The 17,133-nt window shown below is 38.0% G+C and overlaps 1 protein-coding gene across 2 annotated transcripts in view; it reads right to left on the bottom strand.

The window, feature by feature from the left end:
• BTBD7 (BTB domain containing 7) overlaps nt 1-17,133 on the bottom strand; it is a 55,375-nt gene that overhangs the window by 28,506 nt on the left and 9,736 nt on the right. For both annotated transcript variants that reach the window (XM_085061509.1, XM_085061510.1), the window contains exons 2-3: nt 7,814-7,999; nt 1,673-2,752 (exon numbers count right to left, since the gene is read on the bottom strand). In XM_085061509.1, coding sequence (XP_084917635.1) covers nt 1,673-2,752; nt 7,814-7,895 — 1,162 coding nt within the window. In that variant the 5' untranslated portion in view covers nt 7,896-7,999. The remainder of the gene's footprint in view (nt 1-1,672; nt 2,753-7,813; nt 8,000-17,133) is intronic.

The following is a 17,133-nucleotide window of genomic DNA, read 5'->3' as shown; positions in this document are numbered from 1 at the left end:
GAAGTTGGGTCTCTTCTCCCTTGAGAACAGAAGGCTTGGGGGACCTTGGCACAGTAGTCCCAGTCAGTATTCTTGTCACAGTACCTTTAGGAAGCAGCTACAAAGAGGACAAAGGTCCTCTTTTCACAAGAAGACACATTAAGGGAACAAGGGGCAACAGGCAGGTATAAGTAGCCCTGGAAGACATCACAGCACAAGATGTTCTTGCAACGAGAACAGTCATTCACCAGAACATCCTCTCCAGGGACACAGCATAGTCCCCATAACTGATGGTTTTCAAGATGATTGGACAGAATGTTAGATAATCTCATCTAAGCTCCCTTTCTCACTTGGATAGGTTGGACCATATGATCTTTCTAGGCCCCTTCTAACCTGGGCTGCTCTATGATTGGGTGATTCTGAGCCTAAGAACAGCCCAACTGCATCCTGTAGCATGTTGCCTCAGAGAACACACCCCCTTTGGTTTGTGCCAGTTTTATTGTAGTACAATTATTTCAACTTTCAGCATAATCTGGCAAATAGTTTCCCAATGCCAAACTCTACAGGAGCTACAGTAGTTCTTTCAGTTTCACATACCCTTATCACTCTCAGTTTCATGTAACTATTAGGAGAACTCATTAAAAAATATGATTTCTTCCTGCAGTGCTTATACCAGCTCTTTCCTGTCCACTCTTTAACAAGTTTCCTACTTTACTTAGAACTACTTTATAGCTTATAAGGTTTCAATCTGGTCAAATTCAATTTGACAGCTAGAAGTTATGAATGTACAGATCTACTTTAACAAGTTACTTTTGTAAAAAAAATGAAACTAGTTTAAATTATGTTGGCGATATACCAGTGAGTTCCATTTTCCCATTCTCAGCTCAAAAGTAAAATTCTTATCCCACATCAGCAAGGCCTAAGCAATTTTCATACTTCATTATGGATAATATGACCACTAAATAGCTCAAAATCCAACAGACAAAACTGCAGGCAAAGCTCCTGCCACCACAAGAAATACCATTAATGCACCAATCAGTGCTTGGACACCTCACCTGAGACTGCAATAATTTAGGTCAGGAGGTTGTATGTTATCAAGATTCGAGCGATCTTCAGGAATAATGGAAGTAGTAAAACTTTCTAAACTTTATGTCTCAAAATACTGACTGACCTTGCCTTCAGTTCTGCACATAGAGGCAGACATTAAAGACCTAAGACTAGCACAATTAAGCTGTTTAATTTTACCTTCCAAAAGCAAGACTGTGTCTTTGACATAAACTACAGAAATAATCATTCAAGTTTACCGCCTTATTAACATATAGGGATACTTCCTAACAAGTCTAAATACTTCTCCTCAACAAGGATCTCTTGTATCTTTTCCCTGTAGTTTACACACAAAAAATGGATCACAAAAAGCAGATAAGCATCAGATACATGAAGACCAATAAAAAATACTTGATATAAATAACATGCTTCAGCCATGACGTGCCATACAACGAAATCTCTTGCATGGTATTTTTTCTGTCCCTAGAAAATAGATGTATTATTGACAACTTACAGATGGAAAACATATCCTATTTCTAAAGGAACTGTCAGCCACAGAGAGCTGACAATAAGCATACTTGCACTTCAAAATTGCTAAAGCTTGTTCTAATAAGGTCATATATTGTACAGCAAGGACAGTATTACATACCTTGTGCAAGCATGTTAAACTCCAAGAACAGTGCTATGTGATAAAGCTCCATAGCTTCTTCAGCCCTAGTCATGTTTAGTTTTCCTGCTACAAGAGCCTGAACTTCACTTAAACTGCCCACCGAAGGACTGGAGTGCAAAACGGAGAGATCCACCACATCTGTATACATACAGTTCAAAATGACCTTAGCATATTTTTTTGGTATGATAGATTCATCCAATATAATTCTAGTTGGAGTTCGTAGAGTTCGGTCTGTGATTTCTTCACCAGTTCGTATCCTCCTCTGCAGCAAGTGACGGAAAAAGGGAGATCGTGACGAAATAATAGCTTTGTGAGCTCTGAGCTCTTCATCTAGACAGTTCTGATTCCCACCAAAAGTCTCAACTAAGTCAGAGTTGGATGAAAAGCTAAGAACCACATCGTAGTAGCACATATAATCAAACAGCGCACGCATGTCAACATCTAAGGAATTTGGTGTTCCAAATTCTTCACTAAGCTGCACAAGAATATCAACATTTTGGAATCTTGAATCCTCCATTCCAAACTCGCCCGTGTAAAGGTAGTGTAACAAAGCAGAAAACATAGGCATATCTATGCCAGCTGTGTTAATATCCATTATTATTTCTGCCCCATACTCCGGTGAAGAAGAAAGCAGCGTCTTAAAAAATGGACATCTTGCCGCCAATATCGCACGATGCACAGGAAAACAAGTTTCTTGAAATATTAAGTCTACATCAGTACAATATTTGTATTGATAAAGTTCAGCCATGTCTTTTTGTAGCGTCCTGGCTTCTGGTCTTGCCAAATTAGCTTGTAGATAAAGTTCCTTTAAGGCTGATGTTCCTTCGTATTCTTCCACTAACGCATTAACATCTCTGACATCCCAGCCTGAGAGGAGCTCGCGCATCTGCTTGGCATGGTCAGCAGATCGGCTTGATTTCCTACGCTTAATGAATTTCTTTTTGAGGGTGGCAAGGCCAGAGGTTTTCTTTTTCTTGTCTTGAGGTTTCTCGTGGCCATGGTCAAGGCTATACAGCTTTGATTCACAGCCAAAACCTTGATGAGAGTAGGATGACGTCCCTAAAAGCAAAGAGAAAAATTGAACACATTTATTCTTTAAATTTAAAAGGAAGGTCCATAACATCTAAATACTCCATAAACGATTCTGCAAGTCGCATAGTTTATCCTTCTCCTCACATCAGATAACTTGACAACTGAAAACCTGACTGAAGCCTTTTCTGACCATTAAGAGCAAAACTTTTTTTTTGCATCTACAAAGTTTATAGGGTGTTTTGGGTTTTTTTTTCCTTTTTTCCCCTTTTGTTTGTTTGAGTTTTTAAAAAAATAGATTCAATTTTAAGAACCAAGCAGAGCCAATTGATGTAGTTCTACAGCACATGGTACACTTATCTAAGCAGGAAGAGAATACTGCAGTTGAAACATTAAAAGTGGAATTGTATTAACATTTTTAAGCCTAATATCCCAGTGAAATACTACTAATCACCCCTTCAAAGTGTTCTTCAAATTCTGTTCTAGCATTAAGCATCATTAAAACAACAGAAGCATACCTGGTATCAGATACAGTCATCAGTTATAGTCACAAAAAAAGAAAAAAAAGAAAAAAAGACAACAAAGTACCAAAACACTCCAGAAAACTGAGGACTGTGAATTATTTTCAGTGCAAATTTAGCAAGGAAAGTAAAAATCCTGTCATCTGACAACCAAGTAATGCTAAAATCAAACACATAAAATGGGCACCCTTCTACAGAATTACAAATACTAATTTGTACACACACCATCAAAAAGAAAATAGAGAATGGAAGTTTTACTGTTTCAATAAAGATTTCCTTTGAACAGAGAATTACACAATTAAGTATACATATAATTATTTTTCTCCTCAAAAGTAATTTATAGGGAAATTATATTATGAACCAACACTGATAGCAATTCAGTGAGAAAAAAGGAGTTAGAATCTGCGTTTCCACAAGTAATGGAAAACCAAAGTAGTGTTTTAGTACAAAAAGTAGTCAAAAACCATAACTTTAACATGAGGGTCATACTTCTGTTTAAGGGTTATTTTCTAATTTAAGTTAATTTAAAGGGCTTTCACTCTAACCAGGTGGTGAAGAACCACAGATATGACAAGAAAAGAGAAAATTAAGTACACAAACCCAACTCCCACTTCTGGACCAACAAAGAGTAAGAAGAAAACACTTGCAAATGCTACAGAGATCAATAATATAAACACCGGTTCATCTGAAATGGCATTTGTCTGTTTTCTATCAGGAATAATTAACATGTTTCTATTAGTATGCTTGTGTAGCTTCACTGCTTGATGCCTTTTTTTTAATCTTTCAAAGCACATCCAAGAACCAGAGCTTTTAGGGCCTTTTACAACTTGTGTGATCACTGCAATCTCACAGCTCCACCTGTTTGAGGTAGAATCACTGTGATGCTGTTTTGTGATGCTGTTTTGACAGTGATGTTATGGGCCAGTCTGTCAAAACACAGTGCTGTTAGTAACCACATGATTTCAAAAAAGTATTTCTTGAACTTTGAAAGATACAGCAGTAATTCAAAGCTGTATTTGAGACTAAGGCAACTGTAGCAATCTAACAGATCTGTAAATTGTTTTGTTGTTTAAGACTCAATAACTAAGTAAACTATGCAGTGGCTTTTATGTCAAGCTAATTAAAACTCTCACAAATCATGCAATGCAGTGGTTTTATGGTTCTTCTATTAGTGAAAACTTTGATAAGGAACTTTGCTTTATTTGAGGAAAGACATCTAACCATTTTATCCAAGTTTAAAATTTGATTGATCAGGCAACATGTATTAATCATATTGAAATTTCAAGAAGTGAGAAAAATATCAATTTAAATTAAAATAACAGCAGTAACTCAAGACAACTTCAACAAAGATGCTGCGCTGCAAAATCCACCATAAAAATTCCTTCCACGTGCTATACTAGATATGACAATGGAAAAGTAGAGATTCAGCCTCCTGCTGATCGACACAAGTGTAGAATTTCTGCTTTTATTGTGAAATGTACCTCTTTACATAAAGTGTAACTACACTTTGGTCACTCTGTAATGACAGATTCTGTTTCAAGAGAACATGCCAGCTCATTTCTATTTGAAGTACGTTGGATTCTAATGGCAAATTTGAGTGCAGAACATTCTCTAACATTCCACTGAAGAAAAACTAGGACACCGCTAGTCTCAATTTCTTTCTTCCCTGAAGGCTGCTGTGAGGTATTACTTGCACATGAATCACCACAAAATACTAAAAAACCATTCAAACCTTTGTGTACCCTGAGCTACTTACAAGACTTTGGAAGCACTGCAAACAGTGCTATTAACCCTTACAGATAAAGCACTGCTACAAAAGCACCACCACACAAGTGCTTTTTGCAAGAAGCAGAGATGCACTAGCATAGCTTTTCTGGGTTCACAACAGCTGATGGTTCCATACCCCTCAAAGGAAGAATCTGGAAGAGAACATTTCTGGCCTGCCTATATTCCTTCATAAGGCAGCAGCATTAAAAGTAGGAAAAAAAAAATTATTCTCCAGTACTACACTAAAAGGCACCAATCAATTAAATGCTGTTCAAAAGCAATCACTACTTCATGCCCCTATACCATAACCATCTTTGGACAGATGTTTATGCAAACAGATGACTGCCACGAGGAGCTGCTTGGTAACTTGACAATGAAAAAGGGGATCTGTTTAGTCCTTCACATGCCCACACATTTTAATATCTAATTACAGAGCTCAACTTAAAAAAGCAAACATCTTGAACAGATGTACCACCCTAGGAACTGGTGTGAAATCCTCCTCCTGGATGCTGCAGACAAAACAGCAAGGAGATGACTAGTTAAGCTTTTGCTAAAACAAAAGTATTATTTTCCAGTAAGCACACTACATTGTTTTTACTGATTTATCTCCTCTTCACAAACTCTAAGCAAAGTAGGATGAAGTCAACTAACAAAAGGAGCTCATACTATGAAACTACTGTGCTTTGCCAGATCAGTTCTCAGACTTTAGCACTCACCCTAAATTTAGCATGAAACAGTGCAGTGCTTTAATGGTAAAACAGCAAGTCTAAAACAAACCCATAGGCCTGAATCCAGTTTCCAGGAATAAGGCAACTAATATATATTATACAGCTATTATTACTCTATCCCCCAGTTCCGCTTTGGGGTAGTAAATAGATCTAACACCTTCTACATAAAAAAACCCCCACAATACAATAAAAAAAACCAGTCCCCCCCCATCCCCAAACAAATAAATCCACAACACCTAAACCCCCAAACTTTTAAAAGCTGATACAACTTTAAAACATCATTACTCTGGCAAGTGATTAAAACCTCAGCTATCAATTTTAGGATACATCTATTTTCTACTGAGACAGCTACAAAACCCAGCCATTCAAATAAAAATCAAAATGAGAAACAGCCAAATGCCACAAAGTGGGAAGAAGAGATGTACACATGTGACGTAGATAGCACACTCACGGAATCCCATAATATCAGGATATTTCAGCAAGAATTTTACCCAGGATGCTCATCTGCCTGGCCTAAAATGACACAGGCACGTGCTTTTAGGCTTTCCTCAAAAAGTCTCAGCCACGATTTCCCGTAGGTAATGGGGGTCAGTAAGTTTATTGTGACATACTACATATTGGGTTTCTGTTTTGAGTTTAATAACAAAGAACATCAACTAAACCTTCCACATATGTAGAAAGTTTCTTGGGAATTTAACAAAGCCTTTGGAAGTCTCTTCAAATCTGCTGAGAACGAGTTTCGAAGTGCAGATCTGCCTGTTTCAAGGTCTCTAAGGGTTTCTCTTCACTCAATATAGTGACAGATTAAAAAACACTAAGACATATAAGAAAAGCATTTTAGCCACATTTTAGAAAGCATATATGCAAACTGGAGCAAATCTTTTACTAATTAGCTCTGATACACTGAAAATACATAAACCCTCGAGGGGAACTTTACAGCACAGATATCCATGATGTTAGGACTAAAAGTTCTTCCTTGACATGCTGTGACAGCACACATAGAATTTTTAGCCAAGAGCACGTGTCCTTAAATGTAACAGTTTGTGGTCTGTCCTCAAAGAAACCTCAGAGCTAGGAATGCCACAAAAGCTTAAAAAAAAGAGAATATTTACAAAGTCAGTTTTTCCTCTGCTGAGGATATCACTGTGCTTTCAATGGTGATTAAAATGAGAAGTAACACTGAATATCAATAACTACTTATGCAGTGTTGCAAGCTGAAGCATAAAGGAGAAAAGCATTTATAAACTATTGATGTTATTTACTGCTAAGATCATTCTTCAGGCTGTCAGGGTTGGTTTTTTTTTTAAGGAATATTTATCTTCTCACAGACTGCCTTCTTTCAGATTCATAACATAGCTGTTTATTATTTATAGTGTGACAGTATTTAGACCTACACTGAAGTCTTTCAGTACTAGGCTGAAAAACACATAATGGTAATGCCTGCCCCAGTTATGACTGGGATGAGAAAATACTTTCTTTAAGGGCTCTTCAGCACATGTCTCCAGCTAAGCAAGGCCCTGGCTTTAAATAATACTGTTAGGACACTAAGTACCCCCATTCCCCATTTACAGGGAAAGGAAGAGAAACTGTCTTCAAGCCTGTTTGTTACTTTAACAGGTTTATTACCAGAGATATCCCTTCTAGCAATAAGGAGATGATTCACTTGGACACAATGCCAATACTACAACAAATACTGATGATCAAGAGTTTTACATGCTCTGACAGTTTCACAGGAATTCTGAAGAAGAGTTGAAAACAGTAAGAGCATTAACAGAAAGCAACTGCTCTTGAACAGGGAAAACTACCATGCATGGTTTAATTATAAAAAACTCCACATATTTTATTTAAAGAACCTGGCAACTGTTTACTAGCAAAAGGCAGATCAACTCACTGCATACATAGGCCAAACAGATGGACAGTACCAAATTTCATGCACGATTGAGCTTGAATGGATTCAAACTGGTGACCTAGAAAATCAAAGCTCTACATAACATTTCTGCAAGCAAATCAAATCCAGCGTATACACAATCCAGCAAGCCACTTATGTAAGTGACAAGATAACTGAAAAGAGTTACCTATGAATGTCTGTTGTGCCTGTGAATTTCCCCCTACCCTTGGGGAACACGAGTGAGGGTAGTTAGATGCATTAGCACCCATTTTCTTCAGTCACTCAGGCATTCCGCCTGCTGGCTCTTCAATGTATAATCCCATAATCCTTTATAAATCTTCAATCCCAGGTCCAGCGTTCTGTTCCACCATTTCTGAAGAACAAAAACATCAATAAGGTAATTAACTATTTGTCACGCAGTGTTACGTGATTTAGATAAAATAAACTCAGTTTTGAGCACACAGTATTTTCATAAAATAAAACCTCAAACACTTCCAAGATACTTTATTTGACGGAGATCAGAAATACTCTTCCCTACAACAACCTGTAATTTTCCGAACCAGCCACAGATCACGCGATAAATTGCAACATAGAACAGGATGGATATCAAACTTTTAGCTAAGAGATTTTCAACGAGAAGTTGGTCCAGACTAGATATTCTCCTTTGACAATACCAAGAAGGACTTTGCATACATGTTTATACCTATTCCCACATTGTTAAAAAATCCCAAACTGAATTCTACTGGTTGAGAAAGCTAAATAAACCAATCCTGTTGGAGGTTATACCATCATCACAATTTTCAGCTGCATTTTCATTCATAACATTTACATAGTTCTAATTCAGTACTGCTTTTCAAATTTAGACTTGAAAATACTTAGAAGTACATTTATAATAGTAAAAATAAGGCATTTAAGGATTCATTGAATTTTTCGGGGGCATTTGAAAACATCTCAGAAGTCAATTCTGAGGTAATTCGAACAAGAATTCACTGCTAACATACAACACAGACATTCTAATTGATTCCTATATTATTCCTATATTAGTGTTAAAATATTAGTACTGCAAAATGAAAGTTACCACATGAAGAACCACTACTGTCAGCTGAATACTTGTGTCCCCTTCCAAAACACAAACATGCAGATAAAGACTGATAAAAAGCTAACGTCTGTACTAAGAATCTTTTCAATTCCCTTTACTATCGTGAACACGCAGATTTGCTATATGCTCTCAAATTATTTTCCCTTCTTGGCCAGGAAGGAAAAGACTGCAAATTGCTGAAGGCACAGAAGGGAGGGGAACAAGTGCTCCAGGATTTGGGGCCTGGCTACTTGAGGAGGAAGAGCAGGAAGGGTTTGAAAACCTGGCTTTACAGATGTGATTATCAGGCAGAATTGGTGCTCTGGCATGTGCATATCCCAGGGTAGCCTCAAACCTCTGCAGCCTGCTGGGCACTAGTGAAATTCTGCTTGGGCAAGAGACACAACTGTAAAACCACCACAGCAGCTTTCAAGCCAACTTGAGCCAACCCACAGGCTTGTAAATGAGAAAGGGGAACTCCCTTGCCTGCTGTCCCTAGCGAGATAGCCAGGTCATCTCAACTCCATACAATCTTGAACTTGTCTCCACACAGATTCAGCTTGCTATATATCAGGGAACAAAGATAAAATACCCTCCTACGTGAACAGAAGCCTACTCAGGATGAAGACAGAACCAAAGTACACACAAAACAGGCAACATAACACCAGCAAACACCAATAAATCTTCTCAGCAAACACAAGCTGTTGGATCAGTTCAGTCTTAGTTAATGCATGCACTCTTTTTCCCCCCGTGCAGAAATAAGCTATTCAAAGATTACTGAATCCATATGGGTGCAGATCTCTACTTCATTTATGAAAAACTTCACTGACTTAAGAAAAAAACACTTAGAATATAATTTCATTAAAACAATCACACTCCAAGTGATTTCTGTGTGCACCAAGAGTATGTTGCTTAGATGTGATGTAAATTTCCAGATGGCATTAGTTACATCCAGGACAAACTCTGTGGAGGTAAGAGTCACCTTTCAGTTTGAATGCTAACTGGCTCACAAGTAAAGGCCAGTAACCTGACTAGATATCCCAACAACTTCCCTTTTCTCAGCTAAAATTGGACTTGGTTCATTTGGACTTGAGTCCTGGAATAATGCCATTGTTACTCCACTTTTTTTTTCTGCATTCAGCTGTGGTGTGATACTTGTCTGTTATATGTCTACTAATAGCTTTCAGCTCTTCCTGACACAAAAAAGAGCCTAGAAGCTAAGTAAAAGAGGGAAGAAAAAAAAAAAGTGTTGAGCTTTTCTTTTTTTTTTTTTAATTAGCACTCAATATATAGAGCCAAGTCTCAGGTTTGAAGTTGGTACCTTCCACCTCCTTCCACCTGGCAATAAAAAGGCACCAAAAGATGGAAGGAATGCAATTAAGGAACATACACAACTGTTCAATACCATTAGCAGTCAATGCCTGAATTTGCAAACCAGGATTTAAACAAACTGGAAAAGGAACATCATAAAAGATTCCTAAAATACACAATAGATAACATTATTTTATTTGGAGGCTTACCACAGTAACACTGTTACACATTAAGCCTAAGTGAGTATCATGCAAAACGGATTCACTCACTAAATTTAGAGTATGTGACTTCCATGCACTACTAAGTCATGTGTGTGCAGGCTGATTTCTTGAAAGTATTTTGCATCTGGAATTCAAAGGTGTTGTAGTTCATAAAGTGTATTGGGCCCCACAGCTCAACAATGATCATAGCTTTAGTTCCACTACTGTCCTTAACCTCATGTATCAACTGAAAGTACATTTCCTGTGTTTTTTAATACATCACTACATTTTACAAGATAATATTATATAACCCATATTGCATTTCCCAAAAAATTAAACTGGCACCAGTGATTAACTGTTCTAGAAGAAGCCCTGCCTTCCTGTCTTCATTCTCATAACCAATTTTCCTACCTTGTTTGTTCTGTCCCAAGTACTTTGTAAACCAGATAAACTGACCCACATTAGAGCCACCCTAAACAGCAATTTTAAACAGTATCAGTTACCCCATTTTTTTCTTATGGCATCACATGAATACTTGCACTAGCACAGACAAAAAGAACCTGAAAACAAGCCCTAGAGTAGGATTGCATCTTTTGATAACAAAGCATACTTGAACCACTAATTGATTTAGTTGGGGGTTTTTTTTGTTTTGTTTGGTTTGTTTTGCTAGTGTCCACTTCAGCCTCTGTACTAAACGTAGCTCACCTGAACAGTAGTTAGTCTAGCATGTAACTAGCCGAGTCTAGTCAATACGTGTCAGTTAGTGCAAAAACGTCAAGAATTCTGCTTCTCCACAGTGAAAGGCACTTGTAAAAAGAGAGGAATATAAAAAAGAAGAAAAAACTCCAAACCACAAACAATTAGATCTTTAGCTGAAAAATGAAAGATAGATTTCACCTTTTCTTGCAGAAGTTATCCTGCATACCAAAAGCTTCCATATTTCAGCTTATCTGAAGAATTTTTTAATTGCATTTTAGCCTCAGAATACAGCCATGGAATTTTATTTGTTTTAAAAACCACCATCAATTGAGCTTTTTCTTTCTTTTTATTAAAACCCTGCATGCATCCACACAAGCATTACCAAAATGAAACTAAATACAACATCTGCTGACCAACTGAAACAGTTGTTGAGAGCAGTGACCCACACACAGATGTGTTATGAACGTACACATGTACACAGGAAAAGAGTTAAACTATTTCAAAGCTTGTTTAAAATAGCCTGTACTGGCAAAAGTGTATATAGAGTGTGTTATGTGAAACAAGCAAGTTATAGAAACCAAAATTAACACCCCAAATTCTAAAAAATAGTACAGAAGTGACTTTCAGATTATATTATACTCAGCACAGAAAAATAAGCACAAGTCTGGTTAAAGGTTCCAGTACCTGAAAGAAGTTTCTCAGTCTTCTCAATACTTGTCACACTGAACCTAAAATCCTAAAATGACTTGCATCTGAGGTATCTGGGCTAACTGCCAGATATTCCTAGTTTGGGAATTTTGATTTAACAAAGAATCTCTGTACAGGATGGACTTTGGGTAACAGTGACACTTTGTTGTTTATATCATCACTCAATACAAATGTTTCATAAAATTTCCTGTAGTTCACTGGGATCCAATTAATATTAAGGGCAAGGTAGGGAGTGCTACAACATGTTTTACAACCAAAAACATTTGACTTTTCCCCTGTAAAATTTTAAGAACTCTGTATTTCTTTTGGAGTTGCTGCCATAGGATTATGCAATAGCATAATAATAAAACCAAAGTAGGAAATTATATCAAGTACACGCACATACCTGTCCCAACATGGTATTTCAGGTTTTCATTTTACCTAACACATTTAAATTTACTATGAGTAAATGACAACACAAGCATCCTAAGAGTACCTTATTCATGTTTGCTCAGATTTTTATCCAGACAAAAAATGCTATGCTACTTTGCCCCAACAGATCATTTCAAGTAACAAGCAGAACCATACTGCAAGAGGAGATGACAAAATCCAGCAATAAAAAGTGCCAACCCCAGTAAGGAAACACATCAACCACATTTCAGCAAGGACAAGCTTATTTCCATAGAAGTTATGCAGATCAGTAACTAAAAGAGAAAGAATTTGTGAGAATGGGGTGCTGCTTTCATCTCCAAAGTACATCTCCCCAGCTTGCCTTAACATCCCGAGCCTGCCTCCAGCAGAGCAGTGGTCTGGTGACCAATACAGAGCCCTGAGCCATGACAAAGTGATTCAGGAACAATCCCATGCTCAGAAGGACAGAACAAAGTCCCCATCCACTGACAAGTCTCCAGAGCCAGCCCTAGCCAAGCTGTTTGTTACACAGTACACACTGCCGGAATTACAGCTCAGCAACATCCAAAGGCACAAGCTCTTAGAAATGAAGACAAAGTTGCTTGTGGCTGGAGTTCCAACTGCTTGTTCAGATGTGCATTTAGTATCTACCTCATTTTTCTTACTATGCTACTGGAAGGTGGTTCTCCAAGGACGAAGAGTTGACAGGAACTGAGTACTACCTGTCCTGACGTTTTTCCATGGATGAGACACTCTGAGATACTGGCGCACACTCAGATTTTGTGGAGGTCAAGTCCCCAGTCTCAGAAGTGCACACACTAAAAGACTGAATGCATATGGGACAGGGTATCTGAAAGAAATTGTGTAACTGGCAAGTCATTTTCTGTTCAGAGGAAACAACCGAAATTTTGAAGGCTCAGCTGATTATGTAGCCTGACACACATGCAAATCCATGCAAAGCCTATTTTGACTCCTTTTTGTAACCCAGTCAAGCAATCAACCTGTATCCTTATTCTAAATAAACTGGATGATACAATAGTAAGATGCAACTGAAACAGCTGAAAGATTGTGGTTTGGATTAGTTCTGTACAAAAACAAGGAATGGATAACATTCTTTATGACATGGACTAATGAATCTATGTTGTTTCATTATTTATTTCATTGGAAAGAAACAAAAAAAAAAAAAAATTAAACAAGCAAAACACCAGAACTTAAGCCACATCAGCAGCTACCAGCTCAAGAGGGCAAGAAAAAGCAGATATAACTAGATTATGAAAGTGACTGCATTACTCAGTGATTTGCTGAGAATCATGTGTTCCAACTATCACAAAGAACCCTTTCTTATAGTTAAGCATGAAATTTACAGCATTTTCTCTTCCATGAAGTAGTATGCTTCTCCATGAAGAAGTTCTTTCAAAATGAGGTGATAAAAACACAATAGTCATAGCTTTTTATTTCTAGATTTGTTGAGAATCACAGGACTGAGTTTGTGGGGAAAACCCACCAACAACCTGCACTGATTTTCAATCTTTTCTCTGAGGAATCAGAGTGAAAGTTAAAAGAACTATGCTCAAATAGAGCACAAAGGTGAATAGTCTTGAAGGTATGCACACTTCAGAAATTGGAAACACCGAGCAGCATTTTAACAGTTGAAAAAAAACCCCACAGAACTTACAGGGAAAAAACCTCTTTTCAATGCTGTCTTTGCAAATGGCATTCAAAGTAGGATTTCTGACGATCAGCAAAGCAATTCCAAGTATGATGTGAACATGTCACATCCTAGAAGTAATTCAGTAATGTCATTAACAGGGAATGACAGGTCAAATCACTAACAGCAGCATGGAGGCAAGGGAGGGACATCAACATATTTATATTCCTCTAAATATAAAAAAATCCAGCAGCTAAAAAACTCAAACACACAAAGCACTCAGAGACTGATTTTTTAAACTGAATTACAGCAGGACAATCCTGCATGGAATAGGATGCTCCTCCCAAGCAACTTAAATGTCTTCACATACTGGCAAATAAATTTTCATCTCTCTACATCAGTGATCCTTCCAGCTGGTTGCAAAAACACAGTAATTCACCAAAAGTCTATTCTGGTTGATAACATTCACATGAAAGACTTAACTAATGTTCCTGAAGATCAATTCAAAACACTTCTTTCAGCCAAATGAGCAAGAACTCATTTATTGCCCTCCAGGACTCTCTTGAAGTGAAATGACAGCATGTAATTCTTCAATGACTTTCCATTTTTTCACAAGTTAACTTGAAAGGAACGTTATCTGATTTAGATGCAAAACATCATTAAATCTACTTTGTAAGAAAATCAGAGAAATCCTATCCACCAAATCTTTATCAATATTACTGAACAGAGTAATTAGGTATGAACATATCAATTTACAGGAAAATGAGGATAATTAATTTTAGCCAATCTAGAATAATTGCAACATAATCTGACACACTGTAATAAATTTTGAGGAGTCTAAATGTGTTTCAAAAGGCCTCTTCTGAGTGAAAATCACCCACATGCTTTTGTAAGAATGGCAAATATTCTTTGCTTTAGATATATGAACACATCAGTTGGTTAAGACAGAAAAAAGAACTTCCAAATTACATTAAAAGTACCTTGGAAAAAAGATCAGATTTTTTTTTTTTTTAATAGTAGTCTGCTTTTTTTCTTTCCAGTAAAGTTCAGGCCAATACTTAATTGTCTTGTCAGGCAGTGACCTAACTCACGGAGATTTCAGCTAAATTCAACTTCGGATACTGAGGTCAAATACCAGTCTGGTAAGACTGCTGCCCTCCTCAGTGTGCCTCCAGACACTGACTGTCCATCATTGCAGCAATATCCTTAGTCACCTGTTCCTTTTCCTCTCCCTGGAAAAAGCAAAAGTGGAGAAAAAGTAATAACTTTCCAAATGAAGCTGTCCCACCTTTACACAGCTCATTTCACAGGCTTCTTATCCCAGTACCCTTTATCTGTCAACAGGATCGCTGCTTCTTATGAACAGGGCAAGCAGTCTTTCATCTCTGAAGTCTTCCCCCCATCATGGAATTTTATTCTCTTTAGTCTGAGAGTGCCCCCCAAAGTTCCCTGTCTCATTAAGACAGGGAATTCCTCCTCTTGCTCAAGCAGTGACCCAACCACAACACAAAATCCTGTTTTCAATTAACAAGTCTACTAAAATGGAAAAATCTTGGCTCAAACCCCAATCATATGGAAGATCCACATACCCTACAGTTTCTTGTACTGGAGACATTTTCCCTTATTTTCCAGGCCCAATTATTTCACAGAAAGCCATTTACTCTGAATGAGGACGTGGGAGCTTCCTGCACACAATAGTGCTTGTAAATTCACTGCATAGTTACATTCACCACACTTCCTCTCAGAATATGCTTCCTCTGAGAGTACATTAGTCACTAATAAGACAATCCCAGACACTCTGCTCTGTACCTACCTAAGTAGGCAAGCAGCACCCATCCTATCTTATGACTTACTATTTTCAATTCATCTTCAAAAAAGCAACCTTTTGATCACTCAGCTTTAGTTCCCTTATTAACTTCCACAGCCTGAGTCATCTCTGGTGATGACATTGCTTGGGGTTTTCACAACAATAGCTCCAACATCAAAACAGCCTAAAAAGTCTTGGACCCACATAGTGATCTGCCTCCCCAAATGGGTGGCCTCTTTTAATAGATCAGATGAAAAATTGCTTCTATCTTAATTTGGCTGCAAGCAACTCCTCATCCTACCAGCCAGTCATTGTATCAGGAACAACATCTTGTGGTATTTGTTGCTTGGAACATCATTCCTCATGACTATGGTGTTTCTGTACAATACTCTTCCTTTATACACAAGCTTCTGAGATGCTTGGTAACAATACACAGCTCATCTACTTCCACTGAAACTCCTGCCTGTGGCTAAAAAATGCTATTACCAATATTGCCGTATATCCAAAGCAATTTTCACTACCCTCCAGGCCTTAATACACCACCATTCCTTTTCTTTTGTACACCATCCTTTCCGTGGGTCCTTTTGTCATCAACAGCAATTTCACCCATTCAGTCTTTGATATAACAAGTTTGAAGTATTGGTTGCTAGCATCATTTCTTACACATTTAACACTAACGGGTACATCTACATACAACAGAAAAACTGGAAGGTGGAACATGAAAAGGTGTGGTAAAGAACTCGAAGGGCAGTCTAGTCCAGTCATTTCATGAGACATCAGGAATTTTATTAGAGAAACACTGATTTTCCTCACTGAAGAAAGCATTAATTCACAGCCATAAAACTGACTCATTACAGCTACAGTTTGAATACTTTGGACAGTAAGCCACAAGCCACGACAGGTCCTGCATCCAACCAAAACACAGTTGCAATCTGGATTGAAAATGCATTATTTGGTGTATACAAACCCAAGTTGGTTCATTAATACTGTGGTTCCATGCACATTTCTTCAGCGCCAGAGCTCACCGCAGCTACTACCAGCATCTCTCCAAAGCTCCTCTATTGTGTCAGCAACTAACACAGGTATTCTCTTCTGTGAGATTTTTTTCTCTCCAGTGTAGTTAGCTCCCTACACCAGTTTACTAAATGGCTCAAGGAACCCAAAGGATGCCACAGAGAAGGAAGAACAGCAAGAAAAGGTTACTCTGCTCCCCACAATCAAACACAACATGCAGTTTGACTAACATTCAGTTGACATAACCTTCAAAAAGTAAACATTCCCAGTCCCCATGCACCCATGCCTGCAGTGGAGCTGTACTGCTTCATTGCAGCAACTGTACCCCTTCATTTGGAAAGCCACGTAAGTCCTGACTGGACTGTGCTTGTTTTCAGTTGATCCTTCAGTGTGGCTGCTACAGCCACTGCCCAAGTACAGCACTGCCTCTACCTTCATTCAGCCATTTACCACTTTCAATGAAAACATCTTACTCTAAGTGGGCAGCTGTAAGACCACTTTTGCCATATGCTTTTTCTTCTACATAGCTCTTAAATTAACAGGAGGAAAAATCATCTGCAAAGCAAGGGCAGCCCTAGCAGAAAATGGCAATTTGAACAGCAGTAGCCACTGCTAGGATTCACCACAACAATGCTCCCTGTATCTTGCTGGC

Source organism: Lichenostomus cassidix, chromosome 5 (assembly GCF_008360975.1).
Source record: "Lichenostomus cassidix isolate B80296 chromosome 5, HeHo_3.0, whole genome shotgun sequence".
NCBI lineage: Eukaryota > Metazoa > Chordata > Aves > Passeriformes > Meliphagidae > Lichenostomus > Lichenostomus cassidix.
Note: the sequence above shows the minus strand (reverse complement) of the source record. Positions and strands in the feature narration are given on the sequence as shown.